Here is a 16,657-nt window from a genome sequence, read left to right as displayed (position 1 = left end):
CATCTGTAATGTTCTGCTCCACGTTACGTTCTCACGCACGCTCAGGTCACTCTTAGACATGTTTGCTCTCTTTGCATAAACTGGTACCTCGCTGTCGCCTGCGGCACTGTCGCTCAAATTTAAACCAGCCGAGGACTTGCTCCATTGACTTCCATGGATTTATTTTTAATTTATTACTCTTGAGTTCAGAATCAAGTGCTCTGGATATAAATCTAGAACATAAATAGACAATTTCCAAATCTGAACAGTAGAGCCACAAGTACCACACAGAAAACCGAGCTAGGCATGTAGAGAGCTGTCTGAAAAGTTAACCAAATGTTGCTGTGCGTTTATTAGTAGTTTGCTGTTTATTAAACGATAACCAAGATCCAAAAGAACTAATAAACTCAAAACGAAGGCTTATTTAGTGAAATGGGAGCCTGTCAAAATAGTTTTGGGGGAGGACAATTAATTGGTACAAATATGAGTGCAAATTTTTTTTCTTTTTCACCTTTAAAGCATGTTGTCTGTAGTATACAACGTAAGTGCACAATACAAATTTCATACATTTTCCTCGGTGACAATAAAAAGCGCAGTTTATTATAAACTGAAGTAAAAATTAAAATCGAAATTAAAAAAAAAAATCACAGTTTCGTCATTGGTATGTGAAGGTTATTCCAGGGGCCCATCCAGAGCTCCTCTTCGTCGGACTGCGTGTGTTCACTGTGCGACTCCAAGGGCTCTTTGACATCCTCGTTGTCAACGACCGACTCCTGCTCTTCTGTGCTTTTCATTTTGGTGCCCCCCGGCTTCGTTACCGCGTTTTCGGCCCCTATAGTAGAGGACGCAAACGAGACGCTACAAGGTCTTGTGTTCATTTTGTCGCTCGCAGCCGGTCCCATCGACAAGGTGTTCAGCGGGACGTTCTCCTCGTGTGTCACCGCGAGCTTGTCCAGTTTCTTGAAGTGTTTCCCCAGCCTCACTGGAGACGTGACTTTTAAATTATTAGCAAGGCAAACGCGGCGCGTTCTGACAACGGAGCCGTTCTGTGCAATGTAGATGTTACCGTTGATGTTGGTTTGGATATTGGGGTTATTCAGACGATTCCTTTGACTGGAGTCCGGAGCGCTGTCTTCTCCGGTGGAGCTGGTCTCGTATTCGGGGTCGACTATCAACTTGATCCTTTTCTTCCTGGCCCACTGTTTGACAATAAATAGAAAAGTCATTAAATGTATTTCTTACATTTTCTTGTCCTTCCTCCACCGTGTCCGTATCTACCATTTATCTAGGTGCTTCACCTGATTTTTCATAACTTTGTCTTTTTTCATCCTTTTAGATCATACACTATGTCCTAACCGTTCTAATTACGACTCGGAGACAACAGCATATATACTTAATGCCAGAACACACAAACTGAAAAGTTGTAAAATGGAAATGGCATCGTGTCATTTAGATGGAGTGTGTATGTATATATAAAAAAAAGATGTTTTTCCTTCATGCTTGGAACACAGTGACAAGTTTGAGGGTCCCCCCCCTTTTTTTTGTTTTTGTTGTTGTTGTTGTTGTTGCTAAAGATGCATTCAGTTGTGCTCCCGGTAAACCAAAGTGCATCTTACTGGAACAATTTCTGGAAACAGGGGCCTTACGTTTGGAAAGTAAACTTAATAAAAGTGGTCATCTGCAAATAGCATTAGTGGTGAAGTAGTCACGTTTTCACAATACAATGTCCCAGCCTGTCTTACAAAAAGACCTGCGCAAACCAGCTGGACTAATATCCCTTCTAACAGCAATTAGAACGCATTGATGGCAAGGAAATGGATATTTCGAAGATATTACTCTACTTTTGGGTAAATGCTTAGGCAAGCATTGGAAGATTTCTTCCGGAGTGCTACTAAACCGTAACGTCAGTGCAGAAACGGCATCGAGCAGATCTGTTTTACGTGCAGAACGCATCAAGGAGAAACTATCCCAGGATCCGCACAAGGGAAATTCTCAGGCACTGTGTCGGCAAAACCGAGCGGTGAAAAAATAAAGAAATGAATTCTTGCTAAAAAGCTTTGTGCCAGTTGAAATCTAGCGGAATTGCTGGAGATGCTTTGTTACTAAATGCAATTAAGACAATGGAGAAAGAATGACTTAGAGTTTTATAGAATTTGAATACATTTTCCAAAGAGTTAATGCGAACTTAATTTCTGCGTTGCTGTGACTTTGTACTACTAGTGATTACACAAAACTCATTTCTTTTTTTTAAGTTATAATTGATCTTTTTTAAAAAACCTGCTGTCTTGCAACACACTGCTACCAGCTCCCATCATTCTTCGATTAATAATGGAAACACCGTTATTTCACTAAGGCACTCAAGCATGCACATAAGAAAAGCTGATCATCAGAGAAAGAAAATCATGCAAGGTACAAACGAGTGATAGTAATTCTTACACTTTTGAAAAGTTACACTCTGTACAGCTTACTTACAGGCCTTATTCGACCTTTCGCTCTTGATAAAGGCATGAATTTTCTTCACGCTGATATATTTAGGTGGATGAATGAATAGTCTGACAATTTAAGATAGGCTCTACATTAAATGGCTGTGTGCAGCTGCACCGTAAGTGCTGCATGGGAATGCAAAAAAGTGGTTAACTAACCATAAACCTAGCTTACACTTCAGCCGGAATTAAAGTCAACGGTTGAAAATTTGTGATTGCCTGGGCACTTTGCAGCAAATTGGTGACAGAAACACAACCTCTGCAGGAACGCAAGCTGGGGGCAGCTTGCAAAATGCCGCGGTACTGTGTGTGTGCTGCTGTGCTTTCTGCATCTCCAGGATACACCAGAATTTGTACTACCTCTGGAGTCCTCAGCCACAAGAATAATCCATTACGGGCTCACCAAAATTTGTATTTTATTTAGGCTTTTTTTAATGTATCTGGAAAAAACCAATAGTGTTTGCCAAACAGCTCCGCGGCTTTTGAGACAAGGTAAATAAAGTGCAGCTTGTGCGCTCACAAAGCTTTAATGCCGCGAGTGCTGGCAGCACGGACAAAAGCTCTGTGAGGCCGTACATCATGCAGAGGTTGTTTCCCATATAGAAACACAAAGGCCACTTGAGTTATAAATAACAGAAACGCTCCCTACGCTGCCACGCTCATTTTGAGCAGAACCGTGCTAATGAAAATGCTGTACTATTCCCCTGCTGCCTGACACCAGCTATTCCAGGTCGCCGAATTTTGAAAGGCCAATAACCAAAATACAGACCACGGGGTGATGGTTCCCTTCAGCAACTCTTTTGCAGTTACGCCTCTCGAACTCTAAAATACCACTAATGTACGTGCGGGTGCGAAGGGGAGAGGTCGGAAGACGTAACCCATTTCTCTTCCGTGGGCTAGCTCACTTCGTACGCCCACCTCTGCATCTCTGCCTTGCTCTTCACCGCTATCGGAAACCGGAATCCCACGAGCAGGGAACGGTTTAATCCCAGCTCTGCTAGTAACACCCTGCAGTTTGAGGCGTGTTGCTTTAATGCTATTTCCATTTCCCTCCCTGTGAACAGGGCTAATATTTACTTCGGAGAACTCTTTGGAAGATTAGCAAATTATATGTGGTAGGGGAGCGTGCAGTGGAACAGCACATGACTGCTAAGGCTTTTCATCCTCCTCCTCCTCCTGAACTCTTCAGTGAACTCCGTACATTTTGCTCCTTTTCCTTCCTACAGCGTGCCACTTTGTGACAAGACACATGAACGTGAATGAGCCCGTGATGGATTTGTGCCCTCAAGTTCCTTAAGCCATCCACCACGGCTAATGCGAAACGCCACCTTACTGCGCACCGCGACTTCCAGAGTGCAAAAAGGCTTAAATCTAAGCATTAACACACTGCCTTTTCTTGTTAAAATTAGCAGAGGAAAAAATATGTGCTCCTTCCTGCCCCTGTGGGATGAAAATTAATCTTTCTACAGCCACCATTAAGTACACCTGAGCAGGACTTAACATTTGTTTGGTTTTCTCTAATACCTCCTTTCTTAAGACAGCTTTTGAGATTTAAAGGCTGACGCAACACACTTTGACCTTTTCTTTTTGGCCATCTCCAGGCAAGCGTGTACTGCTTAGGAAAGACCACACAGAAGGCACAGCAAACAAGACCACTCCTTACTGCGAAACCTCCACCTGCCGTTCTGCCTTTTCTAAAAGGCTGTGGAATCACCAGTGGTCTCGGACTCGGTAGCGGCAGTGTCCAGGGTCTCGTCTGACCGCGACTCACTGTTTTCCAGGGATGCTTTCTTTCTCGTTTTCCTTTTTTTCATGTTGGTGTCAGAACTCTGATTCTCAGTATCACGGGAGGCATCGGTTTTGCTAGAGGTGCCACTGGTTGTGCTTTTTGTCCCTTTGGTGCTTTTGGAAGTGGTGCTGATTTCGCTTTCCAGGCAACTAGATTCATTCTTACTGATGGTCTCCTCTCTGTCACTAGCATCCGTGCTTTCGTCCACACGATCGCCATCATTAACACCCAATTTTCCTGTCTTGTTTTCTTTAGCAGTATCAGTTCTTGCATTGGCAGAAGATGTTTCTGGAGCGGCCTTATCATCTACGTTGTCTGCTGTCTCATCGGGGCTTGCATCGACTTGCTCCCCGTCTGTTTGCTCATCTTCTTCTGACACCTCTTCTATCGTGTCTTCTATTTCAAGGCTGGCTGAGGACGTTTTGCTCTTATAGCTGGATCCTGAAGTCTTCCTGTGGCTGGTGTCCCTCTTACTCTCAGTAGCATCAGAACTAGCTGCTGACTTCTGGCTGGAGCGCCTCGCTCCTCCCCGAGAACTACCTCTCCTACTTTTTACACTTGACCTTTCAGAACTTCTTCTGCTGCTGGACTCGCTAGGCCCTGATCTGCTGAATGAACTTTGCGTTGAAGAGCTCCTTGATTGGCTATCTTCATCGCTTTCAGATTCCTCCTCATCATCTTCATCTTCAGATGAGTCCTCCTCAGAGTCACTGCTAGAGCTGGATCCAGAGTCGTCATCTTCAGAATCCCCAAAATCGTGCTCATCTTCTTCATCAGAGTCCACAGTGCTTTCAGTTGCTTCATCTTGGTCCAGTGTTACTTTCAAATAGTCTTTATCTTCTGACCCCGAGGCAGAGCTGCTACTCTTCATTGATGATTCATCGTCTGAAGCGTATTTTCTCTTCTTTTTCTTCTTCTCATGATCACTCTCCTCATGTTCGCTTTCTGCTGTGATATTTATTGAAACTCCTGGTTTTGTTTCATCTCCCTCATATTCTTCCTCCCCTTTTTGTCTTGCACGGACTGATTCTTTGCTAGTAGGCTCTTGGATTTTTTTAGTAACGCTAATACCTTTCAACACGTGATTTAGTTTTCTCATGGAAGGTCTGTCGTCTGTTGATTTCTGGAAGTAATTTCCCTTGATAATCATGCTGTCCTCACCATCCACTTGGCGAGCTGACATGAGTTTGGCGTAACTGGAATCCATCCTACTGCCTTTTACTTTCTGCAGAATCATTGGGAATATCTTTGCTTTCTTCCACGGAGAACGAGCAGACTCAGCTCTTCGTACTGGCTTGTGAGCGCTTACTGCTATGCGACTTAAATGCATTACTGCTTTTAGTTTCCTTTTTCCCTGGCTGGTCCTATATGCTCTTGCAGGACCAGGTCTTAGATCCATCCCACCACCTACAGGTCTACCTTCCATTTGAGCCCCTGCTCTCTGGCTTATACCTCTGCTTGGAAGACCTCTGCCTTGAATCATTCCCTGCAAATTATGAAAATGGAACTTCATTACGATTTGAAAGAGCACTATTAGGAAAGCTTGTACCTTAAAATAAGACAGAAGGAACAAATGCAACATTTTTTCCAGCACCAAAACTAACTTACCTGTTTCAGGGTAGCTTTATACCAAAGTTATGGGGAATATTTTACTTTTAGAATAGGCAGCTAGCGCACAACTCCCTTACTCTCCAACAGTGAAAAACACTGGCTCATAATAAACGTTATCTCTTCTCAATTAACATCTATGTGACGGATTAACAGTCTAGTATTTCTGAACATTAAATAAAAAATGAACTTTTACATCAACTGCTGTCACTGACATTTTAAAATTGCTTTACGTTCAGTTATGAGCTCTACGATAAATTAATTTAGGTGACTGCTTTTCTCACTGCAAGATCACCAGTTATAGGCTGAATATTAGTAATACTCCACTTGGTTGAGAATATAAAATGAAATTACCTAAGGCTATGTGCACTTTCCATTTAACTAGAAATCCCCGTTGAGAGAAAACCGGAGGTGCATATTAAAAGCAGCTTGGCAATTCCTTCTTATTTCTAGAAAAGGGAACAGAGGGGCTGACATATAGACTTTACCAGTCAGCAGAACAGCAGACTACGATTAGCATGGGAAGAGCTCCTGCTTTGATCTCTGCACAACCGAATATTCTCCTCAATTACAAACAAAAAAAAAAAAGGGAAAAAAATTTGGCAAGGTTTAACGATGCTTCACCTTGTTACAAAGACCGAATCAGGACGCCGAGGTGCACTTACGTCTTCCGCTGTCGACCCGTGAGGACTGTAGTAATAGCCGCCATCGTTCTCCACCACCACTTCCCCGTACTCGTCGTACATTCCCGAAGGAGACAGCAACCGGCGGCGACTCCCGTACTGAGGCAGCTCGTACCTGGCCGAAACAGGCACCGACGTACGCGTGGGTGTCTCCACGCATGGCAATAAATGCACATTCACGTCCCTAAAGGACAGCGATGGCTTTGCTCTTTCTCTCTACCTTTGAGAAGGTCTTCAGTGTTTTACATCAGCAATGTGTGTGTGTATATATACACACACACACACACGTATATACGTATGTACATATATATACATACACATGTGCATGTGTATGCATATACGTATACACACACGCACACAGAGGCATGCTTATTGCACTTAGTCCTCTGACAACTGGAAGGATGTAAGTGGGCCAGAGTTTCTTCTGAGATACCTGAAATCCTTCTCTGTTTTTCTTTTATACCATTATATATTTTTTTTTTATTATTATTATTATTATTAGGGAAGCCAGGAAGCCAAAGAACAGATTCCCTGGGATCAGTGCTGGAGGACCCCTGCAAACTTGTAAGAAAACCAATGATCCCTAAGCACTGGTACGCATAACAGACCTCATCAGATTTCCCAGTCAGCCAATAAAGGCAAATAAAAAGTGACTATAAAAGCAGCACGATAAAGGGGGCAACCTCTCCGCAATGTAATAATTAGATTCCTAAAGAAGCAAGGAGTTACGCATTAGCCCTTTCACTTTTAAAAAGAGTTTTGTTGTCAGCACATGCATTCATGGACCAAAAAATTAAAGTAACCAAAAAGCGAGGAAAAAGGGAAGTCTCCAGATCGGACGCTGTAATAACAAACATCACCAGTTTTGAAAAGCAGCATTTTCAGAAATACGTAGGAATAAATTAATATATACCCGTGCTCGTAACTGTAGTAGTCTTGCCCATAGTATTCCTGACCCGGGTCAATTCCAGACTCCATGCTTAATTCCTGCCAAAAGAGAAACGCTGATTGAACACGTGCCCACAGCAAGACTCATGTAAAAATGCAAAGAACAGTATCCTGAAGTGCAAACTAAGCAGAGAAAAATAAAAGGATCATCATTCAAGCAACGCTGATAACTGACAAGAACCATAATGGGACGTCGAGAGGAGCATTAAATGCCTGGAAACTTTTCAACCAATGTGACCAACTGAAAGATGCTCGAGGGGAAAACATCAAAATGCAGTAAGTTTCAGGTATTTAATGAGAATCAATTAAATGGGGGCAACAACACCATGAATTTCTTTTTTTTTTTAATAAAAGGGGAAAAAATCCCACTCGGGAAAAGTGAGTTTTCATTAGAAAATACTGTAAAGGTCATTTAAAAGTTACAGAATAATTAAGAAATAAAAAATAACAATACCTCTGGTCTGAGAAGAGAAGGTCTCAGCAACTGCTGTTGCTACCAAAAAAAAAATAGAGAAGGATTAATTAGGCAGGAACAATTAAAGCGCAGGTCGTTTTTGTCTGAGTTAAGATCAGAAGAAAATCCTTAAAGCACAGGTGGGTCCAAGCTCTTCACATGGCGACGACCCAGCACGCCACGATCCTTGGGGAAGCCCTAGATCTGACTACGCGAGACACGTAACCTCTGCAAAGGGAGAGAAGACCTCTCTCAACTCAAACTTTCCAATTATTAAATGAGCCTACGCAGGCTTCGGATGAAAACCCCGCGTTACGCGTGCCCGGAGAAAAAAGCGCTGGGAGAACAACGAGCTGCGCTGGGTTGGAGAAAAGGTCTCCGTAGCCCAGCAACAGGCCACCTTGACAGTGGTTAGATCTGCCATCGGAAAAGATACCAAGTGTGGAGGAAAGTCTTTGGGAAGCTACTTTTTGGCGGTCTATAACGCAGCCCTCTCCTAATCCAGAGGCTGCGTCTGCACCACTAGGCTTACTAGCCGCCCGTGAATCTGCACCTCGGGAACGCGCCTAACCTTTTGGAAACATTTTACATTTCTGGCCTCTAAAACATCCTGCAGCAATGAGTTTCATAATTTATCTACGGGTTGTCTGGAAAAAGTACGTCAGCGTAGTCGATATATTTTTACAGTGTAGTTGGAGAGCAGCCTTACCTCTTGCTGTGCATATCCTCGCCTAGAAGTCGGAAAAAGAAAAAGATAGCGTTAGTATACTCCTGTTAAGACTGTACAGAGATGCATACCTCCTCTAAGTCTGGAGAGAGGTGGAAAGATAACGCGATGAGAAATAATTCTAGCAAGAAAAGAAATACGTATCTACCACACAAAGCACGTGTTTCTCGGACAGCCACCGAGAGCGCCTACAACGAGCCTCGGGAGGCTCCCGAAGCAGGGAAATGCCTTCTCTTCTACTCCTGGGCTTCCTGAATCCGTGCAAGGTCTTGCTAGAAACTGGCCCGGGGCATCTATTAGTAATTTCTTCTAACAATATTATTATTATTCAAATCACCCGTTTCCTACTAATCGCTCAATGGGGCGGGGTGGGAAGGGAGTCGCATTATTTTTGCTTATTTGCGGTTATTTTGCCACAGGCTTTTGCGCTCCGGATCTCCCTGGAAATTTTTCTGCTGCCGTTTTAATTCATTTTGCTCGGCGTTGATCATACACACGACAAACGCACTTACGCCTATCGAGTTCTGCATTTTTCCCGTTTTGTGCCGAGAAATTAAAATGTGCCGCCAAACTAGCGAGCAGCAACTTAGGTCTTAGCGTTGCTATTAAGGATGAGCTTGGGAATTTATTTATTTAATTCTTTTTTCAAGAAGGAGAGGGCAAGTGCTCAAAATTGTGCTGTGCTTAGCCTAGCATATAAGAGAGTAGGCTAGGGAAATTCTTTAATTACACTTGAGAAAAATAATAAAGAACAGCGTAGAAGTTTTTTAATTCTTTAATATCACCACCATCTGCAAAGTTCTCATTTGCGATGCAGCACATGGAATTGATTACCAGCATTAAATTAATGCGGTTGCCCACATAATATGAAAGTAATGAATAACTGAAATGAAGCTGGATCCTCAAAAGATGATCCGTGACTTTGCAGAGCCCGCTGTATTGAGTTTCCCTGTCGCCTACAGCTTCGGAAACAGGAGGTCTTGTGTTGCACAGAGGGTAAGCGAGCCCACTAATCTTCATTGCTTTTGAGTAGACGCTACGCTGTGCATTAAGCTTTGTAACACAAGTAACTCTGAATTTAAATTTGGAATTGAACTTTATTAAAAAATAGCACCGCGCTGTGATTTAAGAGAGAGGCTCCTTTGGTTAGAAGGAAAAAAAATTAAACAAATAAAAGCAAAAAAGCCCCCCCCCCCCAAAAAAAAAAATTAATTCACTCAACACAGCACAAGGATCCCTTCTTATAAAAATAAAAATCAAGGCTCAAAAATAACAGGATTTGTTTCCAGGAGGGGATTTGAAAACTCTCCACCAAAGGGGGAATTGCTCCTGGATAAAAACGATCAGCCAAGGCTTCACGGCTGTCGATCAGAGGGAAACCTTCCCCTCCAAATTGGAAAGCAAGGACTCGGCGCCCGCGAGGACGGGGGTTAGGACGGCAGCTAGTATTCACCGTCGGTACGCAGCAACAAAAAAAAGGGCAGCAAGCGCGCATTTACACGCGCATCCTGCGCCGACCGTCCACAGGGCTGCACCGCTAACGCCAACGAAAGGAACTGCGACTTGCCCAGCGTGGCAGCTCTCCCAGCTAATGGCATATGATATATCCGGCTTTATATGTGGTTTCACATGAGAAGCCAAAGACTCAGAAACCCCAAGTTTAACCTCACCTGGGGAGCAAATACCTGCTTATCGGCATAGCTTCTTTCCCAGTCTAATGAAATGATTTTTTTTTTTAAATAAAGGCTATTAAAAAAAAAAAAAATCCAGCAGGAGAATAAAAGGTTGTATAAATTGCAGACAAAATTAAACTAGATTGCATAAACTTTCCCGCTTAATAAGGGTTTGGAGAAGGAGGTAGGTGTTCTCCATTAGAAAGAAAAAAAACGCCAAGCGCTGTGGAAATAATGATTATCTCTCGACAGACCGATAAATAATCCATTACCTTTTTGCTCAGAATCGTAACGTTCGATACTGAACTGTTTTTTTTTTTTTAGTTTTTTTTTTTTTTTTACTTATGGTTGCCCATAAGTAAATCCATATTACATGGATTCTTTTTTTTTTTCACAAGCTCTTGAGAAACCTCCACTTCTCGGCGACGCGAGTCAGAGGGACTTTATTACGTTTCAAGAGAAGCAAAAGGGTTGAGCCGTAAAGCTCGTGGCAAAGGAGCTGAAGAGGAACGTCAACAACGTGAACATGCAAAATAATGATGATAATAAAAAAAAAGACAAACGTATGGGTTTTGTGGGTTTTTTTTACATTAAATCATTTACAAAATAAAAACTCTTAACATGCAGTTACAATATATATAAATATATATATACAAAAAAAAATGCAATGGAAGGCATAACACAGGTAGGAGGAAGGAAGACAGCCGGGTTTGATAGCAAGATTCCTCCCGGGCAAAGCAAGGGGGTCCCAAAATCGCTCCCGAATGAGCACCGATGGCAAGGGCTGCTCAACGGGAAGCACTAGCGACCGCTCTGGTCCCCTCCGACGGAGCCTTGCCTCAAAACGGACGCTTTTCCCCTCAAAAAAAGGTGGGGCGGGCAGACTAAGAAGCCGCGGCGCGGCAGGAGGCGGCGCCCACAGCGCAGCTCGTAAAATGGCGCCGAGTTACGGACCTCTCGGGCGACAGCTAAAGGGGTTTTGGTACCGGGGGCGCCGCACGGCAGAGGGGGGTGGGGGGGAAGGGGAGAAGAAGTCCCGGTTTCTGGCTTGCCACCCGGCTCGACAGGTCGCGCGCCGCCAGCGCCCGGCGGCCCGCGTCACAGGGCCGTCGACTGGGACGGGAAGCGCTTCTCGAGCTCCTCGGCGGCGCGGCTCGGGCCGCCGTTCTGCCGGCCGCGCTCGGCCGCCGGCGGCTCCGGCGCGGCGCCCGCCCGGAGCTTCGCGATGGGCTCGGGCAGAACGTGGTTTTTGTCTATTTGACTGTACATGTTGGCCACGGACTTCTCGATGGCTGCTAAGTTCTGAATGTTTTTAAGGATCCCTTTGAGCTCCCTACGAGGCGCTGGCTCGGGCGCCGCGGCCGCTGGCGGCGCGGCCGGCTGTTTGGCAGGGGAGTTTGAGCGCTTTGCAGGGGAGAGGTGCTGGGCGCTAAGAGGACGCGGAGAAGAAGAAGAAGAAAGAGAAACCTTGGGAGGAGACGGAGGAGGTGGTGGCGGTGGTGGTGGCAGCAGAGGAGGGGATGGAGGTGGCGGTGGCAGGAGTGGCGGTGGGGGTGGGGGGATTTTAGGTGGGTCTGGAATGCTTTCTGTAGCTTCTCCTTGGGTCTGAGGAGCTAGGAAGCTTTGGCAAACTGATTTCTTTATCCTAAAAGACGGAGGAGTCGGTTTGCGAGTTGGCGGAGGAGAAAGTTCGTCAGGACAGCCGTGGAGAGTGACGATCACGGAGGGGACCGCGGATGGCTCCGGCTCAACTGCTCGAGGGCAAGGCGCTGGCGAGGCCAGAGGAGAGCGAAGGCAAGGAGAAGCCACCATGCTTTTAGGAGCCTGCTCTAGCACGTTCTCTCCTTCTTGGTAACAGCTACCGTGGCTTGGCGACCGGAAAGATTTTGCATCGGGAGATTTCACTTGCTTCATCTCCTGCAAAGCCTCAAACTGCCTTGCCTTCTCCTTTACCGTTAAGCTGGGGCTAATTATATCTTGGAAAACCGGGCTGCTAATGTCAGCCCTGCTAGGCTGATTCGCAGTCCCTGCGTTCTCCGCCTGGAGTCTTTCCTGTTGCCACTGAACGGGATCCATAATAACCGGCCTGCTTAGAGAACCGGGCACGTGTCTCTGGTTAACGTGAGTCGGTAAGGTCCACGCGCGGTGACCGCCTCCCAAAGAGGCATCTTTCAAGACTAATCTTCTAGGAGAAAGAGTATCTAGCATATCGCTTCTTCTCCGCAGCACCCCAGCAGCAGCGGGACTCGGCGCGACACCTTCGACGTACAACGGGTTCTGAGTAGTTAACGGGTTCTCATCGGATAAAAAAGTAATGTTACTTGAAGATTTGGGGAGATTATTGTTCAGTGATCCATTGATATTAGATTGCTTGTGAGCCTCAATAGCACGGGAAGCAAAGCTGCTTATAACTCTCTGACGGTCTCCTTCTTCTAAGACTGATTTTTTTCCCCTGCTTTGTTGGAAATGGTAGAGAAGAAAAAGACTTGAAAGAAAAGAAGATAATCACGTGTAAGGAAACATGCATGGACACAGATTTTTATGAGAGAGAGAGAGAAAAAAAAAGAAGAACTTATGGTATGAATCAGCGCCATAACATCACTTCTAGCAAGCTACTACTAGCCAACAGAAGACCACGTTTACTAGACTACTGGGCAAGACATTTACTTTCGTATCTTCTTTAGGGCAGAAGGACAGGAGGAGGATGAGAAGCTGAAGCGGGTTTTCGGCTACTCGGAAAGTTCAAAAATTTTTCCTCTCTCCTTAAAAACTAACCTTAAATTTCAGAAGCAGCAGTGAATCCTGTCTCTTGTCCCTCCGGCGGCACAGTTACGCTACGGAGTTTTTCGGTGAGCTAATGAGGACGTGTATAATCGCTTTTCCGCCATTCAAATGGCAGCGGCGCTATGCAATACTGCGCACAGCATATTCGCAAGGATTTTTAACTTAAGGAGTCTCTTGCATCTTAGAATAATTACGCATCGTTACGCAACCTTTAATTGCGCCTTGCCTTGCGTTTTAAGGACCAGCTCTAGGTCGCTCCCCAAATCAGAACTGCGATCCGAGCAGGCGAGGAGCCCGGTATCACGGCCCCGGGAGAAGCCCAAGGTGCTGCCAGGCACGATTTTTAAAGCGTTGCCAAGCAAGGCATTCCCCCCCCCCCTTTTTTTTTACATATACGATACTTATATTCATGCAAAATACGCAAGTATCAGTACATGTACGAATTCCGTCTGTGCACCGCATTACTCCAAACGGTAATTGGGTAATTGGGTAATTACCCAAGCCGAAGCAGCTGGGTTATGCTGAAATGCAACTCAAAAAGCAGGATGTCCCACTGTGAGCTGGAATTTCCCTCGCACCTTTGCGTGCCTTCCTAGCCTATCTTCCTCAAACCCTTTTAAATACCACAAACCTCTGAGCAGATTTTAAAATAAGCGCTATTTTAAAATCAACACCCCCACACTGCCTGCTAGAAAAGCGTGCCCTCGACCCTTATTCTAAGTAATGCTCCCCTGCAGCTGAAAATAAAATCATTACCTCCATCTGTGACAAGTTTAAGATGCTGGCCAAGTCTGGCCACACCTGATTGCATTGCCACTTTTGTGCAATTCACTTAAAATTATTCACTATCTGCACCTAATGCTGGCACACCGCATTTTGAATACCACACTTCAAACCTTCCTATCTATTTTCTACAGTTAAGCAACGGCAGCTAAAGCACCGGATGGGTAGTAACGACACCTATGCAAAAAACCAACAAAATGCCACTAAACCTACTTTGAGCAGCTTATAGCGGTCGAGGGGTTTCACGTATTTAAGTAGCTAGATACTAAAGAGGACTTCTCGATTTTAGAGCAGCATCCTTTGAGCTTGGTCAGGCTTCCTCAGGCTGTGGAAGGGTCGTATTTAGAGGCGAGAGAAATGAATGATACTGAACTTGAAGGAAACCCTCCAGTAGAAAGCTCATGCAAGACGACATAACCTTTGCGCTACTGGAACGGATTATTTCGAAAGCTTGGGCGGCAGGAAGCTAATTATTTCCTCGCTCTTCATGCGAGGGATGAAGTTATCCTGGCACATTTTTCCTCTGTTTACATACAGGCGTTTTAACCAAGGAAAAATAATCACTCATCAATCTGAAGCCGCGCATCTGCAAATCGAAAGACGACCACCTGCCTTATGAAGAGCAGACAAGGAGGTTTTGCTCGCACTAACTTTAGTTCAACGAACGGAAAGCAAACCTCAGCGTACGCAGGCACCGCTGAGCTGCTTTCTAGGCACTGGAGTTACGGGGCCTTAGAAATAATACCGTTCAAGTTCAGCAATCATACCGCATCTCTCCTTTCTGCCAAAGGGATAAAGAGGCGTACGAATATTGAAAACTTCACAGTAAATGTCTTTCCTGTACTGGATCAATGGAGAAATAAAAGATGAGTTTCAGATGGCAAGGTGTTGAACGGGACGTAAAGGAAGGAAAATTAGCTAGCGTTTCTATTAGCTACAGGTATTAAGACAATGAAATGAGCTTACTTACTGATGCCTATGTATCCAAAGACAGAGAGAAACGAAAATTATGAGACAAGGTAGATTTAAAACAAAGGAGCTTCGTTCCATTTCATTTGCTATAAACACCAAATTAAGAAAACAAGACACAAGGCAGCACTGCAAATGAAAGATGACCCTCTTTAGGACAACTCAAGACAGGTAACAGTCTACTAAAATTCACAACGTTAAAAAAAAGGCATTTCCCAAAGAATTATTTTGTCAGGTATACTAATGCCTTATAATCAAATAATTGTCAGAAAAACTTCGACAATTTGTAACTATTTTTAACGCAGCTATTGTTCTTCATTGTTCTCCTAAAGTATATTCATTTATTTTTAAAGGATTTTTACTGATAGGTGTTTGATCAGTGATGGGTAACAGCCATAAGCAACAACATCTGGGAGAACACATTCCAAGTATGGCATCTTTTTTGGTGGGTAAAAACTGTATCTCCAATCAAAATAGTCGCAGACCTAAGCGCTCATTCTTCAAAGTCAATGCTGAAAATATGTGAATTTGCACCTACAGCTTGCAGTACTAAAACAAAAGTATCTTTGCAGCTACAAACCCAGCAAAATGAAGCTTGTTCTGGGTTTAGTAGAAGGCATTCATCAGTGTAGAGAATGCAGATTCGTCCAACAGGATATCTGCTTCCCACTGATAATCAGCTTTATATAACTTCTAACAAAATTAGAAGTCATTCATTAACTTCAGTAGTAATTTAGTTCAATGCAAAAAAAATCAGAACTTTACCCAGCCAGATATTTCACTGTATTTGCAAGCGCACCCATGTGATCCCCTGCGGTTCACAACTAGAAGCGCTCGCATCCAAAACGCTACCATACATTCCTGGGAAACACGCCGTTTTCCTCCCTTGCCGCCCAACCAGTATCATTTCCAAAGGCACGGGAGGAAAACGAGGAGCTGGAAGGTATTCGTGCTCCAGCGATGAACGCAGAGCTTCCCCCGTGTAGGAAAACTCGAAGCAAATGATTGCAATGCAGAGACTGCGTTCAGAAGGCTCAGAGTTAGAGCGGCGGGCGCGGGCTTTGCCGTGCCTCCTGAACATCTTGGAAACTCAGTCTGCAAAACTTCAGCTCCCTGAGCAAAATAAATAATAACTGAGCAGAAGTCGGGCAATCCCCAGTAACACCAGGACATCTCTCTCTCTCCCTCACCTCCAAACCTATTACGAATGTTATGCTCCTCAGCGTTGCTTGGTTTTTAACATAAACATACACAAGTGTTGCGTGCTTATAAGCAAAAAAAAACTCAGCATGGTATAAATTAATTGGCTATTCTCCACTGCAATAGGCTCATACTGAGAGCTAGATTGCTGTCGGAGTCCGTAAACTTCAGATTCACAGAAGCATGAACAGGTAGGCAGCTTGGCAATATTCGTATTTTATGAGCGTGTAATAGGTAAAATATGTATTCATTGAACTACCAGTGCTTTTCCGGGTTTTTGAGTTCATGTTTAATTGCAATATTCAAACAATTTCAAATTTAGAATAAAACACCTCAACCCGGAGAGCGTTTCATACTATAGCAAATGGGGCTTTGAGAACAGCTCGTCCTGGCAGCAGCAGCCTGCTACAGGCTGCTGCTCTAGAGAAGGTATCAAAGCAGAGCATAACCCACCACATCCTGGTCATGCCAGGATTTTTCGGCCACCTGAAAACCCGCTAAAGATTTGCCTGTGCGCTAAGAGAAAACCCTGGTAGCAAGTTATTTCTTTTTCCACCCCGTTTGCTTTTGCTGCAAC

General features: G+C 44.4%; 1 protein-coding gene across 15 annotated transcripts in view; it reads right to left on the bottom strand.

The window, feature by feature from the left end:
* Positions 1 to 300: 300 nt before the first annotated feature.
* PCDH15 (protocadherin related 15) overlaps positions 301 to 16,657 on the bottom strand; it is a 599,229-nt gene continuing 582,872 nt past the window's right edge. For 12 of the 15 annotated variants that reach the window (XM_062580806.1, XM_062580810.1, XM_062580802.1 and 9 more), the window contains 5 exons: positions 8,654 to 8,675; positions 7,945 to 7,983; positions 7,456 to 7,529; positions 6,525 to 6,657; positions 301 to 1,178 (listed from right to left, as the gene is read on the bottom strand). In XM_062580806.1, the coding sequence (XP_062436790.1) occupies positions 624 to 1,178; positions 6,525 to 6,657; positions 7,456 to 7,529; positions 7,945 to 7,983; positions 8,654 to 8,675 (823 nt within the window). In that variant the 3' untranslated portion in view covers positions 301 to 623. Of the gene's footprint in view, positions 1,179 to 4,276; positions 5,738 to 6,524; positions 6,658 to 7,455; positions 7,530 to 7,944; positions 7,984 to 8,653; positions 8,676 to 16,657 lie in introns of all 15 variants that reach the window. The other 3 variants (XM_062580818.1, XM_062580813.1, XM_062580815.1) reach the window with 3 other exon arrangements.

Source organism: Rhea pennata, chromosome 7 (genome assembly GCF_028389875.1).
Source record: "Rhea pennata isolate bPtePen1 chromosome 7, bPtePen1.pri, whole genome shotgun sequence".
NCBI classification, from domain to species: domain Eukaryota; kingdom Metazoa; phylum Chordata; class Aves; order Rheiformes; family Rheidae; genus Rhea; species Rhea pennata.
This window is presented reverse-complemented; position numbering and strand designations above follow the sequence as displayed.